At 39.4% G+C, this 16,475-nt stretch overlaps 1 protein-coding gene across 2 annotated transcripts in view; it reads right to left on the reverse strand.

The window, feature by feature from the left end:
• NBAS (NBAS subunit of NRZ tethering complex) overlaps positions 1-16,475 on the reverse strand; it is a 356,127-nt gene that overhangs the window by 79,011 nt on the left and 260,641 nt on the right. For both annotated transcript variants that reach the window (XM_054023471.1, XM_054023470.1), the window contains one exon: positions 9,380-9,469. In XM_054023471.1, coding sequence (XP_053879446.1) covers positions 9,380-9,469 — 90 coding nt within the window. The remainder of the gene's footprint in view (positions 1-9,379; positions 9,470-16,475) is intronic.

Raw genomic sequence — 16,475 nt, forward strand, 5'->3', positions numbered from 1 at the left:
TTTACTTTAATAAATCCAACACATATCACATCTACAGTACTCTGTTCCCTTCAATTGCACCACAATTCAAAACTAAGGTTGTAGAAATATCCTGTCACTTTTTAATGCTTGAAAAGAAACACTAATGTCATTTGCATAGTTTCTGAAGACTGGATCTTCCCTGTAAGGTAATTAGCTTGGCATCAAACTTTCCCTCTCTTTTAATATGATCTTTGTATCTTAAAAAAACATTTACAGATAGGTACCTAGGTTAAAAACATATGGCAATATCATAGATGCACAGGCAAGTACTATGATACAATTTGTTTTGTCACAAGATTGTTATGCAGAGTTTGATGCACAGTTAGTGTCACAATGCTCTATCCATGCAGAATATAAATAATTTGCTGTAGGATATAATCTCTAGACAAATGTGTATAGATAAGTATTTGTTGTGGCATTGTGATCCAAGAGTCTGTAAATGGCAGATATTGTAGGGATGGTTTAATATTCCACAGCTAGGGAAATGAATGGTTGGGACAGAATCATTCTATATAAATATCAGTAACTAGATAACAAGTTCGCACCATATTTGGGTGCAGAGCTGATTTTAGCTTTGGGCCATTATGGTTGACCTGTATAAATATTGGCAAGAGCCCAGCAATCCTCAAATAGAAATTGGGACTATAAAAATCCAGCTGTGATTAGTGCCATTTCTCATTTGTTGGATTTTTTTTCTCCTTTGGCTAGAATATTGCTTTCAGACTATCTAGTTTCTTGTATTCTAGTTGCACCTCAGATGCAAGGTTTTCTTAAATGAGCACTGGCATAGTGATGCATTTTCTTGCAGTTGTTAATATTCTGCACAGTGTTTATTCTTTGTTGGAAAGGTTTGAGGGAGTGCCCTCTGGAAAACAATACAGTGGTATACAATTGCACAGATTTCTTTTACCTTTTTAAATATGAGATCAAGCAGTATCCTTCATTATGCACTAAGAACAGTACAAGGAATATAAGGCAAGAGAGGTAATGTTTTACCTACCAGTAAAAAAAAAAAACCATACTATTGTCCACGGTAGGTAAGGTTTTTATTGAACAATTATCAAATGTTTTCTTTCAACTTTCATGTTTGGATCTCTGGAGAAACCCAAAAGGGATGTAATGTGCATAGCGAGTGAACTGTCCACAACTTCTAACACAGGAATTCAGGTGGTTTTGGTTCATTCTGTTGCCATTACCAAGATATAGACTGGAGAAGCACACAAGCACTTTCCATTGGAATTCACTCATCAATGACGAGGTGGTATTTTCTGGCATACTGGAGGACACCAGCCAAAGTACCATTCTCTGTGGTTTCCTGAAATTCTTTTATATATTGTGACTCATCTATTTTAGTGTCATCCACTACTGTACAATTTGGCAATTAGTCCTTTAGATCTGCCTGTTTGTCTGAGTCTTATGCACATCTTCAAAGGTGGGCAACATTTGCTCCAGATCTTCCTACTCTAGTGTGGAGACAACAGTGTTGTAACTGTAAGAGTATCTAAACACCTGGTTTTGTTTACATTGAGGTCTCAATTGCTTGAATCATTTCAAGCCTGAGAATAGCTCTATGTGAGGAAAAAATACTATTCTTCACCATAGGGCCATGAGAGTATGACCAAGGGCACAGTATTGATAACCTAGGGGCTTATCTACATGGCGACTTAGTGCAATGCAAGCCAGGGTGTGAATCTACAGTGCACAACCTTGTTGCACACTAATTGGCAGAGTGGCCCTGCTGCCATGCCCCTAGGAGTTCCATGGCACACTGATTCAGACCCCCAGCTTGCTGCACACTAACTCTCGGATAGGTTGTTAGGACAGGAGATTTTGATGTCTCTGTTTGGAAGCAATTAAGAAATTAAAGCATATTTTCAACCCTTGTAGTCAAGATTTGCAAAGTTTTCAATGGAATTGGGTACCTTTATTTAAAAAAACAAACAAACCTCAGTGGCGTACAGGATTTGGCCTTTGTTGAAATTGTAAAGGGGACTGACCTCAATGGAACAGTAGGTTAGGATGGCTGCTCTATTTATAACCATGTCCGAACTCCAACCAGATATTCTGGGTGGGCTCCTCTCCCCAATCACTTTCAGGGAAAGTCCAGAGGACCAGTTCCCTGGTTTCTGTCCTATCCTGCAGAAGTTTATATTTCATTCTGCTCTCCCTCATCCCCCTCAAAATAAATCTGGAAATGTTTGAGTACAGACATAGAAAACTGATATTGGAGGTATTGGAATGGGAACAGGTATCTTAGAAGGGCATTCAGCATTCATTTAAATGACTCAAACTCTGTCTGGCAATAGGTAATAGGTAATATGGACTAGATAACTAATTTTTTAACATTTACATTTGGACAAATAATTTGAGGTAATTTATCATATAAGGACTATGTATCAGTGTGTGTTATTAGCCAAAGGTATTGGCTCAATAGAGTGGATTACATCCTAATGGAGTAAGATATTAGACCTTCTGATCTATAAACCTAGATGATACTGGATGAGCAAATATGGAGAATCCTTCTAATGGAGGATGAAAGGCTGATTCTGTGGCCAAATGGATCTTAGTTGAACTAATAGATAACCCTGATTTCTTTAGATGCAACAGATAATCCAAAATGGTAAAGTGGCACCAAATCAGGCAGGAGGCAGCGATGACAACAACAATGGAAGGATCTTTTCCATTTCTGCAGAAAGTAGTTCTGGTTGATTTCTTTGGGCTATTCAGTCATACTGTTGTACTTCAGTAGAACAGGAGGATTCTAGCCCTGTGAACCATTGAGGAGTCATACCCTGAGGTGGAGAACCACTAGGCTGGGAAGAACCACATGATCTGCATCCCGTTACAGGAGATGAGAAATGGCTGGGAGCTAGAACAACAGTTGGATACATAGGTGAAGCAGTTAAGGGTGCCAAGCTTGTCCCTTAGGCACTATAAGGATAATTCTGGCTGTGTTAGAACAGCCCTTGAGCAGCTAGTTGTGGAGGTCTGGGAAGACAAGGATCGCTTCTTGTTCGAGGTAAGCAGCCACTACTGCCAGGACTTTTTAGAACAACCTTGGGGCCAAGGAAAGGCCAAAAGGAAGCACCCGTTGAAAATGATCCTGATCTATAGTGAAGCATAGGTAATTCCTGTGCAATTGGTATATCATTATATGGAAATAGGCATCTTGTAGGCTGAGGGCTGAAAATCAATACCCTTTCTCTAGTGAAGGAATTATAGCTGCCAGAGTCACCGTTTTAAACTTTTGAAACTTTACAAACTTGTGTAGAAATCTTAGATATAAGATCGGTCTCCAACCTCCATCCTTCTTTGGCACAAGGAAATACTTTGAGTAAAATCCCTTGAAGGAGGAGAAACCAGCAGTATTGCTCCTAATCGAAGGAGAGAGTTCAATTTTGTCTCAATAAAAGCTTGAGAGAGAAGTCCCTGAAGAGGGACAGGGAAGGGGGGTGGAAAGGAGGGAGTGATGTAAAATGGATGGCATAGTCCTATATTATGACCTGTATGATCCACTTGTCTGTAGTGATCTGCCTCCAAGCATGCTGGAAATAGGCAATGTGGTCTCCAAAGGACAGGATGTGGACAAATTGGCACAGTTGTAAATCCAGACTAGTGCTGTGTCTAAGGCTGAGGCAGTTGAGAAGTACCTGAGAGTGGTTTGCCCTCACACTTCCATAGCCTCAGTATTTGGTGTGAGGAGGCACAGGGTGCATGCGTAGGCTGAATGGACAATGCTAACTGAAAATCTCCGATGAAGAGTGCGAGAGGGGCCTGAAGTGGAGCACCCATAGGTTCACTGCCTGAAGAAAAAGAGGTGTTTTATAATTAAATTAGGGGGGGTTGGCACTGCGGATAATGAAAATAAATTAATATGAATAGATTATATCATATAATGAAGTACATTAGAATAAATGCATTCTGATTATTAAACTGTGTTTACAGTGTACAAGTTAGTAAAATCAGCGAATAGTTGTAGGCAAGAGTCCACAGTCCTATACAGACTCCAAACTATCATGTAATAAATCTGTAAACAATGTTCTGCTATTCTTTGGTAATATTTCAAACTATCATTGGGTTGGTTTTTTTTTTTTTTTAAGAAAGTGGCTCCACGTGAAATGTAATTTATAACTAATGTTCCTTTATTTGTCCTAACAAGACAGATGGCAAAGTAGTATTAGTCAGAAAACACCAATTTATCCTATCTTGAAGGTCTGAAGTAATAAACATTGACAGTTTAAGTTTTCAGTTGTGAGGATTTCAATATTATTTAGCCTCTATTATTATCTTATCTATCTCAGAACTTGAGCTAAATTAGAAATTACTCTGCTGAACGAGTGGCATTCAAACCATAAATTAAAACTGTGAAAATGAAAAGCAACTGTTGGAATATTTCTCAAAAGTTAGGCAAGCTCACGTCTCAATTTTTTATGACTTTCTTGAAGCAGAAGCTTTATACTTTGCTGTCTTAATAGTTGAAGTATAAGGAAGTAAGCAAGTATGTTTAAATGAATCTGAGTAATCTTTTCCATAGTCACATTGATTTTCACACTTGATTAGTGTTTAAATGCCACAGTGTTAGCAGTGTACACAAACTGAGAGACTCCAGACAGCTCCTTTCAAAAGGAAACAGTTCAAATTAGCACTGAATAGGGTGGTTTGTCACGATCTGTGTTATAACCATTTTTTTTTATCCAAATTTAAATCAAAATAATCTCTGGACTAATAAAAATTGAAAATTTCACCCACAAATGAATTTGAAAAAGAGCAATCCCCAAATAGGTTGGACATGGAGAGTGTTATTATGGAAATTGCATTTGAAGCTTAACTACACAGTGAACCATTGCACCCATTCCAGTGATATGTCTGTCAAGCAATGGGAAAGGTGATGAGGCCTCTTTTGACCAGAAATGTTGCTGCAACTAAGGACTCAAGTGGGGTAGCATTGATGTTAAAAAATGGGACAAAGAACAGGAACCTGGACCATTTCTACAGCCCCCCACACAACAGGCCCAACCATATGAGGAGGCCAATTTGTGTGTAATTGAGATGAAAAACTGGCAATTCTGCCTTCTAACTGGAATCAAATAAATATTCTGGGGGGGTGGGAGGGGGAGGAGGTGGAGACAGACTGGGAAGGAATTTGCTGAACAAAATTAAATGAAAGCTACATAAGCTACATTAGAAAAAGGCAACTCACTCTCAAATAAGAGTGTCCACATGGGGAGTGTACAGGTATAATTACAGTGGTACATTTATATCAGTAATTTCTTGAAGTATTCAAGACCTAATAGACCTGGTATTTATGAGATTGAAATTTAAACTCCATTCTGTGCTAAGGGTGGACTGGCTGACTCTCAGACCCTAGTGCTAGCTACTGAGAAGAAGCCAAGATCAGTCATGCACCATTCTCTTGACCTCAAGTTCTCTATACAAACACTTATGAACAAGAAGTGAAAGCCAAGAAATGCATGGAGAGTCAGTGAGTTTTCCTAACATTCAGGACACAGATTATATTGGCCTCTCTTTTGTATTGTGTATTCCTAAACTCACCTATAAGTGTGCCTATTTGTGATGGACTATTACTTGAAGCACTCAATCCTGCTCTAACTCAAGTTAATGAGAAATTTTCCACTATCTTAAATGGGAGGAGTAGGTCTATACCTCAGTGCTATAACCAGGTTCTCTGGAATTGCTTCTGAAAATCATGTGTGTTTTGGAGTTTCCTATAATAGGAACTGAAAGAGAAATACAGGATTATGCAGGTTTTAAAGCATTTATTATACAGTTTTGGTCTGTCTGGTTACTGTAATATTTGGATTTCCCCACCCATTACATGGTTATCAAGCACACGATGAGACGGCTTCTATATCAAAGATGTGTATGAGCCATAAAAATGCTTACTAAAACACGCGGAAAGAAATAATGCACAGCGGAGCATCTTTAAACTGCAGTTTCCTATTAGGCTGTTTGGGGTTAAAAACAAACAAAGTTGTTATAGGTTATGGAAGAAAAAACTGGCAATAGTTTAATTTATCTAGCCATTTTTAGAATAGCCAATTCTCAACTCTAATCTGGACACCTGCACACACACACACTGCTCACTTTATTTGTTGAGGTGCTAAACGGAGGTGGAAGTGAGGATCCTATTAGACTCTGTTTTCTCAACTGTAAGTCCATTGCTGCTGTCTGCCAAGGACAGGGTCTAAAGTCACTCATTTCAGATCTTCTACAACTAAGCTGAGCTGGGGCGCAGCTAATGTTCCCTGCTCAGCATGCCCCAACCTGCCCTTTATATAGAGTTGCTTGACAATGGTACTTAAGTATGGGTATGTCTACAAAGCAGCAGGGAGGTGTGATTCCCAGAGCCAGTACTAGCACCTGCATATAGTAGTGTGGCTGTGGCTAGGCACTCAAATACAGACCTGCCTGACCCCCGAGAGATGTACTGGGGCAGCTAGCCCAAGTTGCAGCCTGTGCTACCATGTCCACTGCTAGTTTTAGACACTAGCTCAAAGAGAACTAACAAGTTTTGCCACAGAAAAGCTTCAAAAACAGACTCCAACAAGAAACTGCTGAACTTGAATTCATATGCAAATTAGACACCATCAACTTAGGCTTAAATAGAGACTGGGAATGGCTGAGCCATTACACACATTGAATCTATTTCCCCATGTTAAGCATTCTCACACCTCTTGTCAAACTGTCTGTAATGGGGTAGGACAACTCCCACCTTTTCACGTTCTCTGTATGAGCATATATATTTCCTTACTATATGCTCCATTCTATGCATCTGATGAAGTGGGCTGTAGCTCACAAAAGCTTATGCTCAAATACATTTGTTAGTCTCTAAGGTGCCACAAGTACTCCTGTTCTTTTTGTGGATATGGACTAACACAGCTACTACTCTGAAATAAGTTTATATTCACCTCTGCTAGAAATCACATCTCTCAGCTGCTGTGCAGACATACCTTAATGTGTGTGGGGGGAGGAGGAGGGAGTTCTGCCTCTTCCCCATGCACAGTGTTACTTTAGATAAGCAATTTGCAAAAGCCCTGGCTCAGCACTTCTTCCAGGGATCAGTTCTCTCAGCTAAGAAGTGTAATTATGGAGGCCAATGAAAAGATGTGAGATTCCCCTTACCACAAAGTCAATGAAAAGCACCCATCACATTGAGTTATAAAAGCTCACAAACACATATCTGACTTAAGTTTCTTTTTTGTTTAACTCCATAAGACCACTTTTTTTTTTTTTTTTGGTTTTGTTTGGTATACTACATTTTCTCTCTCAAACTGTGATTTGTATGCCATGTTTCAGTCCAGAATAAATTTTAAGGCTGAGTTATCATGAAAGTGCTGACACGACCATAAGAGTAGCAATGCTAAGAGAACCAATAAAATGATAAATAACATTGGCAGGACACTAAAGCACTAGAAGTTTGAACAATGATTCAGTGTACAGACCTTACCTTCCCCCCTGCTTCATGCCTGCTGCTTCTGGTTATGGCTTAGTCAAAAATAGGTATAATGGTAATGAGTGTTGTAGAGCAAACTGATGAGGATCGATTCATAATTAAGTAAAGCCTTATTTTTTCCTAGAGTGGGAGTTATTAACAAGGAACTGGACGGGTGGGAGAGCTTTCTTTTTCATGTAACTAATGGATTGTGAAAGTCGTTCAGAGGATGAATTTCCAGGAGCTAGAATCAAGGCATTCTTGGTGGCAGGCCCTAGGGTTTGGAATTAATTCCCCGTGGGATTCTGTCACTTTTACAGCAGGATGCAAAATAGATCTTTTTGTTCGGATGTTTTCCAACAAAATGTTGCAATCCCCACTGGTAATTAGGCTCTTGGCTCTAGTCCTTTCAGTCTGATAATTGCAAGGGATTGTAGGATATAGTATGCTTTTTCTTTTAAATTATGCAAAAGTCAAGTACTACTGATGGGTGTCTTATAATGCATGTGAGAAATAAATTCATCATATACTCCCTTGCAGGAAAGTATCCACATTCAATACTGTACCTTGTCATAGCATTGTGACCAAAACAATCTGACAGTGTTAACAAAAGGATTCGTATGACGTATTTCAGCCCATACGCAAGGAACCTAAAGACCTGTATTCTGTACGATTAACTAAAGCAAGTTAGCATGAGTATTTATAACCTTTGGCATAGATAAATGGCCTACCAGTTGCCCTTTAGATTTTAGGGAATTGAATGTGTTTACCAAAGATTTTTGGGACCTATTGGTAACCACGAGGTACACCACAAGGACATGGAAGTAACGGTCCAGGCCAAAGGTAACGGGTTTCAAGAATGAGCTAAGTGGCATTAGTATGTATGGCTATGCTGTTAATATGTATGAATACGCTAGCCTCTAGAGCAGGGATTGGCAACCTTTCAGAAGTGGTGTGCCAAGTCTTCATTTAGTCACTCTAATTTAAGGTTTCGCGTGCCAGTAATACATTTTAACATTTTTAGACGGTCTCTTTCTCTAAGTCTATAATATATAACTAAACTATTGTTGTATGTAAAGTAAATAAGGTTTTAAAAATGTTTAAGAAGATTCACTTAAATTAAATTAAAATGCAGAGCCCCCAGGACTGGTGGCCAGGACCCGGGCAGTGAGAGTGCCACTGAAAGTCAGCTCGCATGCCGCCTTCGGCACGCATGCCATAGGTTGCCTACCCCTGCTCTAGAGTAAGTGTGCCCTAAGCTTATATGGGTGAGGAAATAAGATTTGGGCATGGAACATTGGGCACTGACATGAATATTTAGAAGGGTACCAAGACCCTATAAAAGGGCAAAACCACCATGCGAAGGGGTACTCTATCCAACTAGTTTAGTTCCCTTTTGTTCTTTTTGTCTTTAGCTTTTAGCTTAGCTTTTTCAATACAACAGCCACTCAACATTTGACCCTTTTCTCCACCATCTCAGATACTGAGGAACATGAAGCATCGGACTCATTTGGCATACCAGAGACAAGGCTGGTCCTCTGTCTCCCATCACCAGGTCCGCTAAGGAAGGGTGTGAATGTGCAAGTCTAAGCAGCTTTTGTAAGGAATGATACCACAGGTATCCACAGAACTCTATTATTTCTTTTTGATTCTGTGGTTTCGAGCTTTGATCACTTTTTCCTTTATTTTAATAAAAATCTCCAAAGCTCAGCTTTGACCTCAGCGTGAGCATTCTAGCCACACACCCTGAGGTTCCTTGCAAAATACTGAACTCCCTACATTCAATTCTCTGTAGCCTGATTTCAGGACGAGAACCTGATTATCTTATGATCAGATCATGGGCGAGCCTATAATAATATACAACCCACTAAAAATCAGGTTAACGGTATCCATATACATTCTTACCCCTTTTCAGCACTTGTGTGGACTGCAGAAACAATCTCTTCTAGGATCTGAAGCGGGTCTTTTATCAAAGTAAAGTCAGCACCATTATCGCTGTTAAAAGAATCAAACAAAACCAGTTTATACAAAAACATGATTATTTTAGAATAAAGGTTTCTGGACACAATATCTAATTTTGTCTGAACACCTGAAGGTCATTTATGAATATTCAGTAAATGTGACAACTTTCAGTTACCTTACTTGATTAGTAGCTTTTATCTCTGTGTCATATGCGATATGAGGAGCAAAAATGGAAATAAACAACAGGAGAAAATAACAGCAGTCAAATGCACTTTAAGAAAAAAACCTGGAGAGTTAAAATGGCCTGGAACATTTGGTATTCTTCAGAATGCCCATCTCAAACCTGGTCCATATGAAAAACTATCGAAATGCATTGGCAAAATCTGCAGGGTAACATAATTCAGTGTGAGTATTTTCCTACTACTGATTATTAATAGACTAAAGGCTATGCACAAATTGTATCAGCATACTTGCTCTTCAATAATCAGTCTGCCTAGGATTAAATACAATAATTATGAATCAAGTATCCAGTCAGGGAATTTCCACAGTTGGGGGACACACCTCTCCACATGTCAGAAAATGATAGAAGTTGGAGTGCCTGTTGTTAGCTACTTATATAAAGATAACAGTTGCAGTGCTGTTTAAACATTTGTCTTATGGAATGAAATTTCAAATCTTTTTATATGAAGTCTAGAGAAATAAACATGAAAAATGACTGAATACTTAAGGGGAAACTGAATTACAGTAGCACTTTATGCCTCAAGTGTCTTTTCATACAATTTGTTATAAGGGCACTGATGGTTAAGCTGACCTGTCTATTTTAGTGTGGTTCATTTTAGTTTTTAAGAACAAAGGATGCTAGACAAATGTTTCCAAAATTGGTTTGCTAAGAACAACTCAACCACCAGGGATAGATTATACCCTTCCTTCAATTCATCAGGACAATACAGTTATTGTATCATTAGAGTAAGTGGCAGCCTTTTTCTATACCTGAGAACTATGGCTTCCTACTAATTTGAAAAATGTCAAAGGCATCAATGACTGCTCTGCCAAAGATGAGATAACCCAAAAGGTATCAGGTACTGCAATATGCAGAGGAATAATTACAGTGCTTTTCACATTTACCCTTAGAGTTACGGTAGTTTCTACAACCTTGTAATTTATGCAACTGCAGTGGGACAATATTTGCCCTAGCTAAGAAAATAACTACTCTACACAGGTGACCCTTGAGGAAAGTATTGACATGCAGGTTTTGAAACCTTAGCAGATTTTCTTCTTTAATGTTGATTAGTAGTCAGGGTCTATCTCAGTAGCATTGGATCAGCAGATTAAAAATACTGAATGGCAAAAAACTACTTTAACAAAGAGTTAAAGTTGTTTGGTGGCATGCCGTCCCCCTGCAGAATGATGAGTTAAGCATCTGAAAATCAGGAAATGCAGAGGTAAGGTTGCCCTCTATCAGCAAAGCCGCAATTACACCCTGTTAATACACACACCTTTACACTGCCAAGCCCACAGGTGCTGAAATGTACAAACTTTTCACCTCCTTTTACCACTAATTCACTCTCACCCACAGGATTCCATCTGATACACATATACGACACTGGCCCTTGGTACTGTAAGATTCAGGAGGTTCCAGATCCTGGAATACACTCACACACTTAGCCAACTGCCCAGAAAGAATATCACATGTATACAATTGAAGAATCACTTCACAGCCTTTTAAAACTCCCTTATACTTAGAGCATAACATCTTAACCTACACTTTCATTTAACCATCATTAAAGTATTAGTCCTCTCATATTCTAGTTCACTGCTGACAACGTCCTTTGTAATAAAAGCCCTATGTCCTGATACTGACATAACAATTCTGCAAAGAAATGATGGATACACATGCAGCTCTTTCCTTTCCTCACGTGAGAGGGTATGAAGCATCCATCTCCTCATATCACAATCACAGCTCCGTCACACACCTCAAAGTAATCCACAGATCTTACAAACACATCTCTACAAAACAGAGTTAACTAGTGCCTCGACCAATCAATCCAGCTACACCCGACACTGACCACACTTGAGTCCATGTGGATAATAAATGCTTACTCTGCTCTCATATCCCAGCTCTCTACTGACAATACCCTTAGTAATAACCCCCCCATGTCCTGCTAATTACATAATGTATGTAGAGCTTCTGTTTCTCAGGGTTTGTTAATTTCATTTTCTAGGCTTATTTTTAGCACTTTTTGAGTTCTATGTAGATGTTCAGAAGTCTGAGGGTTTCAAGGTTCTCTTGTATACTGTAATGATAAGATTTTTTTTCCAGGTACTTCCCAAAATTCTTGTCTACTTAATTTTTTATTACAGGTATAAAAAATGCCCTACATGATTAGTTTAAGCTTCACATCCTTGTTATTGAACCCCTGGTTGGTGTATTTGTCCCTACTGCGCTTTAACGTAGTGCTATTTCATATAGCACTATGTTAAAGCACTCCAGGGAATCTTTAGTGCATAAAGGCAGGATCTACATGGACTAGTTAAATTGTAACATGTTAGTGTGCTTTAGAAATCACATCCCCATAGTCCACATTACTGCTCTGGGTAGACAATCCCTTAGATATAAGCCAGGCAGCAGTGACATTTACCTATATAAACAAACTGCACTGTGAAAGGGACGAAGTCAACATGAATTGAGTAACCATTTCTTGTGTTTATTGGATAATTGCTCATTTCATTTTTCTCATAACCGGGGTGTTTTATTAGAGTATCAGTTATAACCTAAAATCAGAAGCCCTAAATGTTCACAATTCTGCACTGAAATGATGCATACTAGAACCTGAAGGTACACCTGCAGTCCTTTCTTTTTGCTCTCACACATCAGAGGATGCAAAACACAGATCTTATCTCACACTTACAGCTCCTTACATCACAAACACACCTTTATCAAGCAGGCACAACTATTGCCTCCATCAGTTCTTTTAGGTACACCTAACATGCTGACTGCACCTTGAGTGTTTGCAAGTAATTCCCATTGGCTACTGCCTATTCCAGGGGAACAGAAGAAAGGCAACCAGTTTTGTTTTTCTTTTTGTTCTATAATAGTGGTCGATGGAATCCTGTGGGTAAGAGTGAATGCCTTGTAAAGGGAGGTGAAGAGCTTGTACATTTCAGCAACTGTGGGCTTGGCAGAGTAAAGGTATGTGTGTTAACAGAGTGTAACTGCTGAAAGAGGACAGAGTTAAGGTTGCAAAAGAAACCTTAACTCTAGATATCCTGATGTTCAGAAGTTTGAGTCTTGTTCAACCCAGCGTTCTGCAAGGGGACGATATACCTTAACTTTGAATGAACATAGGGTTTTTTTGCCATTGAATTTTCCAGGTTTTTTCATATTTTTTTTATCCAACAGAAAAAGATACACTGTTGGTAGGAATTAGTTGGTATCTACAACTGCCAAAATGACATGTCCCACAAGTTTGTTATTGAACCAGCTGGCCTTCCCTCCCAACACATCAGCTGGTTTTGGCACACCTTGCTAGCCATGCCCCTGAGCCATTCAACTGCATTCCCCCTCCAACCTGGCCCCCTCCCCACTACTGTACCCAGGTGCTCACCGCCCCCACATCACAAGTAGGGAATGCATTTCCAGGAATGCATTTACTTCCTGGTATAGAAACATCTCTATTGCTGTTACTACCTCCCTTCTAAAAAAGAAGAACAGGAGTACTTGTGGCACCTTAGAGACTAACAAATTTATTAGAGCATAAGCTTTCGTGGACTACAGCCCGGATATGCATCCGAAGAAGTGGGCTGTAGTCCACGAAAGCTTATGCTCTAATAAATTTGTTAGTCTCTAAGGTGCCACAAGTACTCCTGTTCTTCTTTTTGCGGATACAGACTAACACGGCTGCTACTCTGATACCTCCCTTCTGTAACTGACTCATACGCACTGCCTAGAGCGAAGGACAACCATGTTACAGTGGAATGGGGCTCCTGGTCATGTTTCAAAATGGTTTGAGGGTGGAGTTTGTGATAGGGCTGGTGGAAGAACTGAGACAGGATTTCTGTTCCAAAATACTGAGCGTTTTATGTTTGAGAGAAAGATCCCCTAATCCCTATCCAGTAGATGTGCCCCATCTCCAAGAAAAAGTGAGATGTCAGAGCGGGTAATGTTTCTATGCCATATAGTGCACATTGTCTGGTCAGCCCATTTCCAATTTCCTGATTAATGTTCTTCCAATACTTAATCACTTTCATATTGTGGCTGTAGCAATTATTCAGACTCTCAGCGAAACCTGAGAAAACAGCTCCTGCACACAAATCTCTGATGAGATGCAGATCTGCTCTCATACATTGTATCGTGTACCCTAGGGATAAAGGCCCAGATCATCTCCACCTGAAGATCACAACTTCTTAGGTCACTGGTTAGATGCTGCAATGCGGGCAAAACATGGAATCTCCCAGAATCCACATGCTGGCAACTCTGGCAGCACACACATTTCTTTTCCCTTGGCAGTCAAAGTACCTGGACTATCAGCTGCAAACGACCACTTTGTGTCTTTGGAAACACATTAATTGCTCCAAGATCTGGAAGCAGCCACTTGCCCTGCCTTAGGACCAGTAAAATATAGATTTTCTCAAATAACCAATCCAACACTTGCCTACCACCCCATCCTCATTTCCTGCCCCCTCTGCAGCCACAACTCCTCTCCTTGTCTCTATCCCTCCCACAAAGTCCTCTGTCTCCAGCTCCTCCCTACATATAACAAAAATGTTGATAAGACTGGCTGCTGATTATTCTGCTGTGTTCACAGTAAGCTTCACCTAAAATAAATACACGTTGTAACAGAGACAACATGTAGCAAGCTATACGAGTTATAAAATTTGTATTGCACAGGTGTACAAAGTTCTGGAGTAGAAACATCAGTGGAGGGGTGTTCAACAGGAACAGTGACATGGGCACATTCCCCCAAACTGCCCAGGCAAGCATAAATTGGCTGCAAAGAAAACATCTCATTCTGTTTTTCTGTAGTGGCACACGTGCACTATAATCCTTCCATAGTACCCATCTACACAAGCTAAGAAGTGAACATTTTCTTAAAACTTGGGTTCCCCAAAGATGTAATCGGTGCCATGCACTACTTTCAGTCAAAATTGACTTGCTGCAGCCCTAAATATCTCTGCACCTAATACACGTCCCCTGTCCCAGGGAGCATTCATGTGTCCAATTTCCCTCAATACTTTGATTATAGTCCTCAAAAATAAAATTGCCACCCATGACTCACAAATTGCGGCAACCTTCAGTCATTCAGTCCAAAACTTTTTTCCTCTTTGGTGGGGACTTGTAATTAACTTACCCTTAGTTATGTTAATTGATGGATGAGTTCACAGCCATCAAACTCAACCACATCTGTGATTCATCCAGTCATGAGTACCGCTCAGTTTAACAGTATAAGACAGCACACAGAAACCATTTTCTGTAGGGCCTGTAACTCAGGAAATCCTCAGTGAAATGACCCCAAATTTGGATCACTAATGCTGACCTGCAACTCTATGAGGCACATCATATTTCAAAGCACTCCTAGTAACCATTTCTATTTTACAGCACTTAAGAGTCGAACTTTAAAGCATATAAAATGGCGAGAATGGAAACCCTCCGTCATTTTTCTGTATTGGTAAATGGACATAAAAATTACATTTTCTTAAATTGACCATTGTCAATTTGGGTCCTCCAAATATTTAGGGGGTGCCATGCACTACCCTTAGGTAAAACTCAACAGAGTGAGACCATTTTGACCAACATCACATCAATAGTTTGATCTCTAGCTCTTTGGGGAAAAAAACAAAAACAAAAAACAAACAAAAAAAACCCCACATCCACCTAGAAACATGCAGAAGTAATAAACCATATGAAAGAAAGGGGATGCTGAAAAAGGTAACTTGTAATAAGGAAACAACACAGCTATATGCACAATGAGATGGTTCCAATCTGTTTAAAAAAATAACTAGAAGGAAACAAAAAGAAAATTTCAAACACTGGCATAGAATCAAGAGAGCTATAACATTTAAACTTACATACATCCGAAGAAGTGGGTATTCACCCACGAAAGCTCATTCTCCTATATTTCTGTTAGTCTATAAGGTGCCACAGGACTCTTTGCTGCTTTTACAGATTCAGACTAACATGGCTACTCCTTTGATATTTAAACTTACATTATTAGAGATTTTTCTATAGATTGACTTGAAATTTCCCATCTTGTCTTGTTGGGCCTGGGAGGTTTTTTTGGACTAGCTTGTGAAATAAGGGAATTTGTTTTTCATATATATCATCAAATATCCAAAGAACTCTAAGAGTGATTTAAAAACCACAATCCAAACAGAGAAAATGGCTCTCTGAGGTACAGAGGGAATGAGGATGGTTTTGTGGTTAAAGCACAGGACTAGGAATGAGGCGATATGAGACCTATTTTCAGCTCTGCAACAGGACTTTCTGTGATTTAGTTTTCCAGTCATTTAAGATACACCCTTTCTATGGATAACCAAATTTTATGCCCTAGGAGAAAGTGTGTTCACTAATTTTGGGTTCCTCGGGTTTTGGATGGTACAAAAACCTGAAACACCTCCAGGACTTGATTTTTTAAAAAGCTCTGGGTGGCTTCACTGGGAAGTGCAAATGCACCTATGGAAATCATTCTATGTACCTCAAACTGGGCTCTACTGAAACAACAGAAATTAAAGGAGATTTCCGAAAACTGAGGCCTTAACTTCTCTGTGTTTTAATTATTTAATTAATTAATTGAAACAGGGACAATATTTACTTTCCCAGGATAATGTTAATTCATTAATGTTTACAAAGTGATTTGAGATAATCACATGGAAGCTGCTGTAGAAGGGAAAGTAACAAGGAGTCTGGTGGCACCTTAAAGACTAACAGATTTATTTGTGCATAAGCTTTCGTGAGTAAAAACCTCACTTCTTCTTGCATCCGAAGAAGTGAGGTTTTTACTCACGAAAGCTTATGCACAAATAAATCTGTTAGTCTTTAAGG

The sequence above is a fragment of the Malaclemys terrapin genome, chromosome 3 (genome assembly GCF_027887155.1).
Source record: "Malaclemys terrapin pileata isolate rMalTer1 chromosome 3, rMalTer1.hap1, whole genome shotgun sequence".
Lineage (NCBI taxonomy): Eukaryota > Metazoa > Chordata > Testudines > Emydidae > Malaclemys > Malaclemys terrapin.